The following is a 12,667-nucleotide window of genomic DNA, read 5'->3' as shown; positions in this document are numbered from 1 at the left end:
AGCTACTCCCTGTGGTTGCGAGTTCCACATTCTCATCACTCTCTGGGTAAAGAAGTTTCTTCTGAATTCCCTATCGGATTTCTTGGTGACTAGCTTACATTGATGGCCTCTAGTTTTGCTCTTCCCCACAAGTGAGACGACGATGGCCGATGTTATGGTGATGGAAATAGGCAGTCTTTGTGATCGAGAGGCTAAGATGTTGGTCACTCAACTCTTGAATAGAAGGCCGAGGTAGCGAACAATCTGGTTCAGTCTGAGACAGTGGACAGGGAGGGGAATGGGTTGGTGCCAAGGGTAAGAAGTTTGTGACGGGGGGCTGGTCTTCCCATGTTTAACTGGAGGAAATTATTTCTAATCCAAAACTGGGATGTCAGACAAGCAATCTGACAGCACAGACAGGGGATACATATAAAACCCAGTGATTGGAGCTGTGTTTGAAGTAGTGGTTCTGCTTAGAAAAGAAAGTACATTGTCAAATTGACAATGCGTAATACCAGGTAGAAGATTTGTTGCTTTTGATTGCACAGATGAGGAAGTGCTTCTTTAAGAATCCTAACTGTGTAATTATCTTTGCTATTTTTACCACAAATTATTCATTACCTACATTTCTTAATGTCAGATGCCATTTTCTATTCACTTGTTCAGTTTCTAATGTTCTCTGGTTTTGTTTGAACAGCATCCTTTGCTTTGGAACATCATGCTGACCCACAGAAACATGGGGGTAATTTTAACCCCGGGGGGGTGGGTATCATTAAAATTTCAAAAATTGGAGGCCTGACCCCAACCCGCCCACTTCTGGTGGGGTTGGGGGACGAGCGACTAACCCGCTCTCCAGAGGCTGCGTGCCTCAAATTTTAGCGGAGTTTCACATCTAACGCCTACAACAACAACAACTTGTATTTATATAGCGCCTTTAACATAGTAAAACGTCCCACGGTGCTTTACAGGAGCGTTATCAGACAATATTTAACACCGAGTCACATGAGATATTGGGACCGATGGGTCAAAGAGGTAGGCTTAAGGAATGTCTTAAAGGAAGAAAGAGAGGCGGAGAGGTTTAGGGAGTGAATTGCAGAGCTTAGGGCCTTGCCAGCTGAAGGCACGGCTGCCAATGGTGGAGTAATTACAGGCCGGGTTTCTCAGGGCTCGGGAAACCTGGCCGCTGGAGGGAAACGAGAATGGCCAGATCCATCGGGTCCAGCACTGCTTGTGGGCCAGGAGGAGCAGGAATACTTCCTGCCGGACCCCAATCTAACCTGCTTCCTCAGCCCACCCGCCCCGCCCCGACCTCCAGCCCCGCCCCGACCTCCGATCTCCCCAAGTCTTCGATCTCACTCTGACCTTTCCGATCTCCCCAAGGCTTCCGATCGCCGATCTCACCAAGGCCTTTCCAATCTTGTCAAGGCTTTCCTGATCTCTCCCTCCCTCCCTCTCTTTCTTAGATCTTGTAATCGAAGATCGCTTTACTACATCTAAAAAAATTTCACGAAACTTTTTTACCTTTTTAGAAACTTTACTTTGGTAAACAATCGTGTACTATTTTGCTGTGATCGGCTGTACTGTAGTAGATTATGAATACTTCCAACAACAAAAGCAAAATATTGTAGATGCTGGAAATCGGAAATTAAAAACAGAAAAAGCAGGGAAACACTCAGCAGGTCGGGCAGCATCTGTGGAGAGAGAAACAAGAGTTAACCTTTCAGAGCGATATTACTATCTAACTAACGTGGATAATGAAGTGTTAAACAACGGAATGGAGAAAGATTATCAATTTTGAGATGATAACTTGTTTAAATACAATTTGCTTCATATGTTCACATTGATGTATGGATCATAAAGATACAACCTTGCCACCAGTTAAAGGTCAAACTGTGTAAACGCTTTCTGATGAACTTTCTTAAATTTGACTTTTTCTGTGCTTTTTTTTGGGAGATTCATTTAAATAGAGTGTTAAGAACATAATTGGGAGAATTAGCTGGGAGGAGCTACAGTGCCCAACAGTGCGAGATAGCTGAATTAATATCAGTAGAAATGCTGTAATTAATTCATGATGCTTCGGTAATCCTGTCATTTTTACTCTCTTGCTCGAGCATTCTTGTACTGTTGAATACAGTGACTCCTTCAAGCCATTTGCTCTCTCAATGTCATAAGTACTCACTCGTTAAAACAAACATTGTCAGTAAATGATTAGAACAAGAAGGACAGAAAGCTCGTATTAAAATTAATCCTAATTATCTTTGAAACTACTTGAGTGTTTTTTTTTCTCGCCAATTTTCTCTGTTCTCCTCCTCTCCAGAAAGTGATGATTCCTTGCAGGAGTACAGTTCCACAGGTGCCGGATGCCCTGTGCTGCCTTGCCCAGATTTATTTTTTTGCTTGTGTGGCCATAGGCACAGAGTTTTGACAGGCTATTTGACCATAGAGGGCTTCACAGTTGAGCCCTGGCCTCGCCCAGCTTTCACCCATATGCACCTGCAGCATGGAGTCACTGGATAGTGATCAGGCGCAAGAACCCGAGCCTGGTTTGCCCTGCCTAAGGCGAGGCACTGAGGCTAAATATAGTGTCCTCTCTAAGCCTGAGATCAGTTATGTCAACACAGATTGGAGAGCCAGCTTGACCTTCCTGGTCTGTCTGCCACGAAAGAAAAAAAAGACTTGCATTTATATAGCGCCTTTCACAACCACCAGACGTACAAAAGCACTTTTAAGCCAATGAAGTATGTATTGAAGTGTGCTGGCTTGGAGTGACTACCTTTGATGCAAACATTTAGCCGAAACCATTTAAAAGATATTGGTAGAACCTGCTCGTGATCTAATGTAACCTTTATGACCAATGCTAATTGAACCAATCACCAGACCGAAAATACAGTATGATGATGCCTAATTGTAGTCTGGTTCACAGTACAATCAGACTGCGGGTTTGTTCTATTGTGTACACATTTGGTTTAATCTCACATACAGTGGAAGACCTTGGTACATGCATCTAAAATATAAATAGGTTGAAACTGTTGTCATACTAAATGTAGAAACTAATTAAATTGGATAACAGCTATATTTCATCAACTTATACTGCAGTGTTGAGAGTGAATTTTCAGCACTGCACTCTTAGGTGGTAGAACAGCAACTTATAGTATGGTTGGCACATTAAGTAGTTCAATTTGAATTGACATGAAACTGAAATAACATAGTTTTATTTTTTTTTAAACGTGTTTTAGTGATGAACTAATCAAGCCTTATCCTGGAGTCTCCTTCAGCTTGATACACACTAATCAATATATAAAATTAGCACAAATCAGAAACCACTGATTTTAATAGAAGGAGGCCATTCTGCCCATCACGCCTGTGCTGGCTCTTTGAATGAGCTATCCAACTCGTCCCACTCTCCTGGCAAATGTTTCCATTTTAAGTATATATCCCATTTCCTTTTGAAAGTTACTGTTGAATATGTTTCCACCACCCTTTCAGGCAGCACATTCCAGATCACAACTCGCTGAGTGAAAAAACTTCTCCTCATCTGCCCTCTGGTTCTTTTGCCAATGACCTTAAATCTGTGTCCTCTGGTTACCGACCCTCCTGCCAGTGGAAACAGTTTCTCCTTATTTACCCTAACAGAACCCCTCATAATTTTGAACACCTTTATTAAATCTCCCCTTAAATTGAGTTTGTAAGACAAATTGTTTTCAATTACATGTTTTAGTGAATACAAATAGAAATAACAAAATTGTGTTAAGGTCATTTAAAAGAAAACTTTGATTGCACTTCAAATTAATGTGGCACACAGGTTTTCATTATGACTCAAGGTTCAGACAAAGGTGGTTAAATCAGCTAAAATCTCTTTCCTAATGTGATCTATTTACAGATAATAACCCTATTTGTCATATCCTTGATGGTCTAACTTTGGCAATTGCTTAGAAACTATATCAGTCGGGAAGTACAAGACTTTCTCGTTACCAGGATACCAGGCTGCCGACTGTCGTTTTATCAGTTACCAGTTTGCTAAAAAAATAAAGTGTAACCACGATTTTGATCGAAAAAAAGATTGTTCGGATCAAATGGATTCATTTGACAGTGGAAAACAATTAAAAGAGTGACTGCGCTCCTGAAAATAAACTCAGTTTCACATTATTGGCAACATTAATGTGACTAGGAAAAATGATATTTCAAAAGGTTTCTTTATAACTTATAGTTTGCAAATGAGACCTTGCAGAAATTAATTGGAATATATCTAACTGTGTACATATAAATCCTTGTGCAAAGTGTGCACTTCCTGTGTCACACTTTGTTGATATTACATAGAAATACGTAGAATTTACAGCACAGAAATGGGCCATTTGGCCCAGCTGGTCTATGCCGGTGTTTATGCTCCACATGAGCATCCTCCCTCTACTTGGTCTAACCCTATCAGCATACCCTTCTATTCCTTTCTCCCTCATGCACTTATCTGGCTTCCCCTTAAATGCATCTATGCTACTCACCTCAACCACTCCCTGTGGTAGCGAGTTCCACATTCTCACCACTCTCTGTGCAAAGAAGTTTCTTCTGAATTCCTTATTGGATTTACTAGTGACTGTCTTATATTTATGACCCCTAGTTTTGGATTCCCCCACAAGTGGAAGCATGTCTATGCTATCAAACCCCTTTATGATCATATAAAGACCTCTATTAGGTCGCCTCTCAGCCTTCTCTTTTCTATTATGAAACGGCATATCCTTCAACTCAGCATGAACAACACCATGGGAGATCAGCTGGTTTTAAGTAAGATTTGAAATGAATAATGGGTGCCCAGGAGTGATTAAAAGACACTGATCTCTTCCATGAATCCCATGAGCAAGGCCAGATTTTATTAATATGCAATTTGTAAAAGCAGCTCTTACTCTATATACTATCTGCTGGTGCTTGGTGTCATGCAGAAACTGTGATCCATTGTACTCCAGGTAGTCAATGTTTACTGTCAATACTGAAGAATGAAAATTGATGTGGAGCAAGGTTCTGGAGCAATGATCTCCAATTGGTTACTGGGGAGTAAGCAGCTGCATATTCGGAGTTTTTTTTTACCTCGTCTTCTGTAAGAAATGTGTGGCAACACTTTGCGAATTATTTGGTGCTTTCCCCTGTTGTGAGATTTCATTTCAACAAAATTATTGTAATAAAATAACATGAAAAATATCATGTGTCTATCCTTGTTGGTCTCTTCTGACACTTAACATAACTAATCAGAAAGCTCACAGAATAGAAAATCTAATGTATTGCTGCTCTATCTTCATTCTTACCCATCAAATGGCCTTTTGGTCATAAAAGCTGTTCGCATCTAGTTAACATGTCACTACTGCAGTCATCGTCTCTTCAGCTTCAATTTTGGTGATCCCGAAACTGTTGGTAGGATATCCATTATTCTTTGCACCAAAATAAGTCCTTTTTCTTTGTATTTTAATCCAAAATATTGACTGACAGCAATTGCACTAATATTCCTTCAGTGTGGTTGTCATCCCACTCCAGGATATTCTTTAGGTGATTTTAAGCAGTTTTGGTCCCCTTTTCTGCCAACAGTGATGAGTATTAGCATAACGGTTACCTGTGCTGAAAGTCACTATGCACAGAAGAAGGACTGAGTAAAACCAGCTCCACGAACCTTGAATGTGTTCTTAAAATGTACATGCACCCTGCAATGACCTTAAGGCCGTAATCTTATCTCTGAGGTCGTGATCCTCGATCCTTCTTCTAAAAGAGGAGAGTCCCCCCTTGAGGATAATGGAAATTGTCAGATAATCAACGTACCAGGTTGGCCTCCACTCCTGCTGGTCTCCTGACTTGATGGTTCCACTTCCACTTCCAGATCACTCGTATCCTAGCTAGTTCACTTTATCTTTAGACCACGATGATGAAATAATCTGTACGACTTCAGAGTTTGTGGATCACATTCATTGTACAGTACAAGCTCTTTACATACCATGACTGTTGGCACAGCGCTGCAGATTCAATTTAAATTGACTCCTGCTGGTCTCGTATCCAAACTCCGATACCTGCTGGCCTCTCGATCTGATCCCTACTTACAAAAAATATTTCGCGGATAATTGGGAATGTGGATAATAGTGAGGATAAATCAGGTTGTAATGTACACTTCTCAAGCACTGCTGTTTGCTATCTGAACTCATCGATATTATTACTCGTCACAATTCAATTTTCTTCTGTCCTTTAACAGCCCCAAAGTTTGCATAATCTAAGCACAATATTGTCAACCTGCATTGTTTGGTGGGGTGGGGAGGAGTGGATAGTTCATATAATAACGGGAGAGTAGCAAAGTGCTCTTTTAAATGAATGAAAATTCACATTAAATAGAGTAATGAGCATTTGACAATGTAACATGCTAAATGTTTCCAGCTGTGAAGTGACCAAAGCTCATTTGAGCCTTCTATTTGAGTTATTTAGTAGGCTTACTTGTGGAAATATTTTTTGTCTTGCGCGCTCATTCATTTATTATGCTCTATTTGGTGGACAGTCTTTGTCTTGTACATTTTAAAACGTGCCAGTGGTGAGCTTCATAACTATTGATGTATTGAAAATTAAGCCTCTCATCTGCTATTAGTTTATACCAAGTATGTTGTGTTTTTGTTTAATACATTTAAAAATTGGGAGCAAGCTGTTGTCTGCCAATGTTATGTCCGTCTTTGTTTATTCGTACCTCACCCAAGTGTAGTTTTTAATTGGTGTTTGCGTGTTGCTGCATATTCGTTTTCTTTGACTCATACAGCGGTGTATGTTTATTTTTAATTGACATTTTATGGAACCAGAAAGAGGCAGAAACATTTTTGGAAAGGTTGTTTTTGTTAAAATTACAAATTTTCAACAAGATGCGCTCAGGTGAATTAGGACTTTGATCAGGTGTGCTTGCTGTGGCAGTTCATTAACGATATGTTAATTAATCTATGATTTAACACAGAAATGCTGTGGTGGTTTCATCTTTTAAGTTGCTTCATTAAATCATTAATTTTCTAGGAGGTAAGTGAGCCTGACATAATTAAGGCATCCTTGTCTCTGCAGAATATCCCTTTCATATGGTGTCAGGTTACTGAGGTAGTTAATAGAAGAGAACGACTACTGACTCCCAGGGCGCATTTTATTTATATGGCTGTGCTGTGAACTTAATTTATTAGTTCATTTTTATTTTTCACTTAAGCAGTTTAGAATGAAATTAAGATTTTGTTTAGGCCTGGGACTAGTGCTTGTAAATAGAACTAGTGCAACACCTTGCACTTACACATCCGTTGGAAGGCAAAAGACAAGCTTTACATACTTCACTGAAAATTTAAGACATTCTTGTTCGGGTAGACGCTTTGCAATGAGTCTAAATGTTATGGAAAACAAAATAACTGCCAGATTTTTCTGTTGTGTTGTAGTGAAGTTTGACTAGGTTCACACCAGGTCCATGCAAAGTATTCTGTACTCATTTGCATCTAATGGGGCAGTAGTTTTCCAAACACAATTGTAGTCCAAGCAAAACATTTTTTGCCCAAGTTATGGGCTTATCAAAAGTCAGCTGTATTGGCATTTAACTGAAAGTTTCTCAACTAGGGAAAAGCAACTTCATGCATGGTAACCTAGATTAGGCAAAGATCACATTTTCCTTTAGGTTACTTCGCAAACAGTGTAAGAACACACTTTTATTTTAATCGATGGAGAATTGCTGTGTGTGAAGTTGTGTATTGAGAGACCCCTTTTTCATCAAAGGCATAAAATTACCAACTGAGTGCTAAAGTGAGTTTTTTAATTTGTGACTCACATTTCACACTTTTTTTGACAGTAATATGAACTTTGGTTACGTCAAGCTGCTTAGATCCATACAGAGAGTCATCCGTGAGGAAGGATTTGATGGAGCCTGTCCCCAGGTATGGTGCACAAGCCCTTAGTGTCTTCTGTAATCAAGTAACTAATGTTGTTTTCATAGCGCTCTCCAGGGTGCAGCCGGAAGGGCTTGGAATAATCAACAATGAACAAGCTGTTTCTAAGCACAGATGAAGTAAACAAGCATTGCAAAGACAGAGTGTGGGTCATATGTTAATATGCATTTGCCTCACGTTTTGAGCTTTCCTCAACTCTATTGGGTACAAGCATTGATGTGCATAAGCAGTGTGCTCTGGCATCATTAGTCACTGAGCACCTAAAAAGGAGCTGCCCAGTCGAGAACGTGGCTTAGCCCAGCTCCACATTAAGCTACATTAGACTTTTTATGTTGATGTTGTAATGAAAATATCTCTGTTGTAAAACTTGTAGCCTTGAGGAAACCGTGACAAGAAGCCTTCGTTTTGTTGCAGGGAAAGATCAGCTAATTAAGAGTTTGTAGGAGGCTGTGTAGTCAACAATGCAACAACGTTAACTATGTTGGCTGAGGCTGGGCCTCGAACTGAAAAAAAACTTCACAGCAACTTTAGCTATTCAGAATACTTGTGTGTTAATTTAGCTTGTTATTGCGCAGCTCACAATCTCTACTGAGATTTCGGCACAGATCTGGACAGGCTGTCTTTCCCTGTGGAGGCAAAACCCCTTTGGAGAAGTAAATTGGTCCCTGACAGGCACCTCTCCCCTTCCCAGTGGTAACCATGGCAACAGGCATGTCATAACAGTTCCCACAGTACAGTGTGCCTAGTTGCTTCAGCAGCAAGATGACAGGTCTTCTAAAGCAGGAAATCTCATAGAAAGCAGCAGCATATTTGGTGAAGTGACACACACACACCCCAAGAACCTTTCAACAAAGTCATCTCTAACTGAACAGACTAACACAATAAGGTTTATTTTTATTAGATACTTTTGCTGCAATTTTTTTTTGTTGCACGCTGCCTTCTACTGACTTTTACCTTGCTTTGCTCTTCCAAATTGCATTTTGATTCTTTGTCACAACTAGTTGCTTATGATCAAAGAGCAAAAAATTTGCACATTGCTTTTTGTGTGTCTAAGCAACAGGTCTCTCCATGAAAGTAAAAGTGTAGAATGAACTATCCTTTTTGGTAGCATGAATCGATTGTGATACCACAGGCAGCTTTTGTTAACAGAATCTTGGCCCAAACCAGCTGGAAGTCTAGCATACGCTGATCCTTTCTTGGCACTTTGCTAGCAGCTATGTAGGCTTTGCAAAAGTGTAGCTCTTATTAAGGTCCTACTGGTATCCTTCCCTGTTGATATGCCAAGGAAACAAGCTGTTTTATGAGCCGTTGGGCAGCTGGAAAGCAAGTCCAGACAGAACTTCAGAGCCTTGTCACCTGTCCAGTAGCTGTTGTAGCTCTTGTAAGTTAGAATGCGAACTGGGTAGAGAGGGTGTCGTTTATAAGCAAAAGCCCTGCTGTTTTGTCACATTCATTTGCACCTCTCTTCCTACAGACTAAACAGAGGAACATCCTGCGGATAGGAATCCATTCACTTGGCTCACTGTTGTGGGGAGAGGATATTGGCCTTAGTGAAAACCCCGAACATGCTTACAGTCTGACTAAATTTCTGTATGCACTCCGTGGACTTCTCAGAACATCTCTCTCTGCCTGCATTATTACCGTGCCAGCGTACCTCGTCCAGGTTAGACTTCTTAAGTGGAATTTGTTTTGCACACAATTCTTTTAAGTGCTGTATGTGTTTTGTAGCAGTGGTAAACCATATTTCCTTAGAACATTAGTTTGCTTTTATTGGTGGGCGTTCTGGTAGAATTGCTAATATTGTGATTCTCCAACAACAGTCTGCCATTGAACAAAATACGGAATTTCTAGTGGACAAGTACTCCTGTTACCCTGCCACTTAAAATGTGGATGACCTGAGCAAACTGCAGCACGTGTTCCCACGCCTTTGTACCCTGAACCTGTTTCTCAGCAGGGTGTGGTGCAGTGTAAGATGCAATAGGTTGTGTGTCACTCTAGCTGACCTGGATGGTGGTAGGATCAGGTGAGTCATCATACATAGAATTCTATGGGAGATGGCTGACCTGACCCTACCACCATCCAGATCAGCTAGAGTGCCACTCAACCAGCGTTCTCTCTAAGCCCCATGGCCGCGCAGCTCTGCCGGTCCCATGCAGCTTGGGAACCAGGACCGGCTTCTCCAGTGGTAAATCTCGCGTATGCGCGAAACTGTGAATGGGCCACGCAGCCGCTTAAAGGGGCCGCGCACACGAAAATAAGTTAGGGGGAACATTACACTCAACCTATTGCATCTTACACTGTACCACTAAAAAAAGAAATAGTAATCTCTGGACGGAATAAACCAGAATGCTGAATATGCCAGTGTTCTGTTTGGAAGTCAACCAAGCAATTAAGGGTGCATTTACATTGCACACACAGTGAACTGGGAGCAAATTGCTCTTGAATTCGCTGTGGATTTGGAGAGCCAGTTTACGCTGGTTGTTCCAAACCTGTTCGCACTTCATTTTACTGAAACTGGTTTTCAAGTCCTATGAATTTATGAAACTATATGGCTGCCTGATAGCAATGTAGAGCTTGAAACTGAACTGCTAAAGACCATTTTTACACTGCATCAAGGATCTAATATCCTCCGCTCCACATGCGATCGGGAGACAGATCACTTGCCTGCCTTTGTGCTTACATCCTAGCATTAGATTTGCAGGGACGCTAAAATGGCTGTGTAAATGCACCCTTTACAAGGCGCTACAGATAAGCTGGGCAAAGATTGTAAATCTCCACCTTTTTGTTGTGGGCAATTGTTCTTGCTAATGGCTTCAGATTGGAGTAACCTTTTTTTAATCCTATCATCATATTAATAAAGGAATTTGCGCTTATAGCTAACACATTTAATGAGTACAAAGACTTAATGTAGCAGATAATTATTGAGTACATTCATTTATTTAAAGTCCAGCGTGTTTCAGCGGTAAATGTCTTTCAGCTGTAACTAAGGTAAATGGACTGTTCCGAAAGTAGAGCACCACCTGATCATATTTGAGGAGAATAAAAATCATTCACTTTAAAGAGTTTGAAAAACACAGCGGCATCATTGCTTTGATTAATACCAATTTCTTTTACAGGCTTAGTTAAACTATAGAGACATTATCAACTCATTAAAGCATCATTTTTTTAATAATCACTTTTTTTTGTTCACGAGATGTGGGCAACACTGGCAAAGTCGCATTTATTGCCCATCCCTAGTTGCCTAAGAAAGTGGCGGTGGACTGTCTTCTTGAACTCCAATGGTTTCTCTTGCCATTACCTTTGGAGTCTCCCAAGGATCTATCTTTGGCCCCCTCCTGTTTCTCATCTTCATGCTGCCCCTCAGCGACATCATTCGAAAACACAACGCCAGGTTTCACATGGATGCTGATGACGCCCAGCTCTACCTCACCACCACCTCCCTCGACCCCTCCACTGCCTCTGATTTGTCACGCTGCTTGTCCAACATCCACTATTGGATGAGCAGATATTTACTGCAATTAAATATTGGGAAGACCAAAGCCAGTGTCTTTGGCCCCGGACACACACTCCATTCCCTAGCCACTGACTTCATCCCCCTCCTTGGCCACTATCTGAGGCTGAACCAGACTGTTCGCAACCTTGGTGTCATATTTGACTGAGCTTCCGACACCATATCCTCCCCATGACCAAGACTGCCTACTTCCATCTCCGTAACATCGCTTGTTTCTGCCCCTGCCTCAGCTCATCTGTTGCTGAAACCCTCATTCATGACTTACCTCTAAACCCGGCTATTCCAACACTCTCCTGACAGGCCTCCACCCTTGCACCCTTCGCAAACTTGAACTGATCCAAAACTCTGCTGTCCGCCTCCTAACTCGCATCAAGTCCCGTTCACCCATTACCCCGTGCTCACTGACCTATAGTGGCTCCCTGTAACCACCTCCAGCCCTGCAACCCTCCGAGATCTCTGTACTCTTCCAATTCTGGCCTCTTGCACATCCCTGATTTTCATCGCTCCACCTTTGCCGGCCGTGCCTTCAGCTGCCTAGGCCCTAAGCTTTGGAAATCCTTCCCTTAGCCTCTGCGTATCTCTCTCTTTCTCTCTCCTCCTTCAAGGCGCTCCTTAAAATCGACCTCTGACTAAGCTTTTGGACGGCTGTCCTAATATCGCCTTATGTGGTCCTTTGTCGAATTTTGTTTGATAACGCTCCTGTGAAATGCCTTGGGACGTTTTACTACGTTAAAGGGGCCATATAAATGCAAGTTATTGTTGCTGTTGCCGCAGTGCTTGTGGTGATGATGGCCCCACAATGGTGTTAGGTGGGTAGTTCCAAGATTTGGATCCCGCAATAATGAAAGAATCGGCAAGTTAGGATGGGTGCGTCTTGGAGGTGATAGTATTCCAATGCTATTGTTGCTCTCGTCATTCTTGGTGGTAGAGATCATGGGATTGGGACGTGCTGTCGAAGGAAGCCTATTCAAAGGATCCAGGAACAGCACTGGGTACTCTTCTCTTTCACTCATGCATCTGATGATCAATGAACTGCATGCTGATTCCTCCATCAGTGATAATGTTGTACAACATGCAGCGTTGCTGTCACTATTTTGGTTGGCTTCATCAGCAACCCTAATCCCAAAACGGGCCTCAACATACCACACTTCAGTCCTCGTGCAGTCATCAGGAGTCAAGGTTACAAAGCATAGTGCACATCTAGCAGCCAGCCTTCCGTTTAAAAGTGGAAAATGGGAGGGGCGAAAGCACTAGTAGCGAC

At 41.7% G+C, this 12,667-nt stretch overlaps 1 protein-coding gene across 4 annotated transcripts in view; it reads left to right on the top strand.

Annotated features, from left to right (window-relative positions):
- Positions 1–12,667, top strand: part of elp4 (elongator acetyltransferase complex subunit 4) — a 275,374-nt gene that overhangs the window by 105,626 nt on the left and 157,081 nt on the right. For all 4 annotated transcript variants that reach the window (XR_015081043.1, XR_015081042.1, XM_086008282.1 and 1 more), the window contains exons 6-7: positions 7,799–7,883; positions 9,370–9,558. Coding sequence is in view for 2 of the 4 variants with exons in the window: in XM_086008282.1 (XP_085864408.1) it covers positions 7,799–7,883; positions 9,370–9,558 (274 nt within the window). In the remaining 2 variants the exon portion in view is untranslated. The remainder of the gene's footprint in view (positions 1–7,798; positions 7,884–9,369; positions 9,559–12,667) is intronic.

The sequence above is a fragment of the Somniosus microcephalus genome, chromosome 15, assembly GCF_052327205.1.
Source record: "Somniosus microcephalus isolate GS21.2 chromosome 15, FLI_Smic_1.0, whole genome shotgun sequence".
Taxonomy (NCBI): domain Eukaryota; kingdom Metazoa; phylum Chordata; class Chondrichthyes; order Squaliformes; family Somniosidae; genus Somniosus; species Somniosus microcephalus.
Note: the sequence above shows the minus strand (reverse complement) of the source record. Positions and strands in the feature narration are given on the sequence as shown.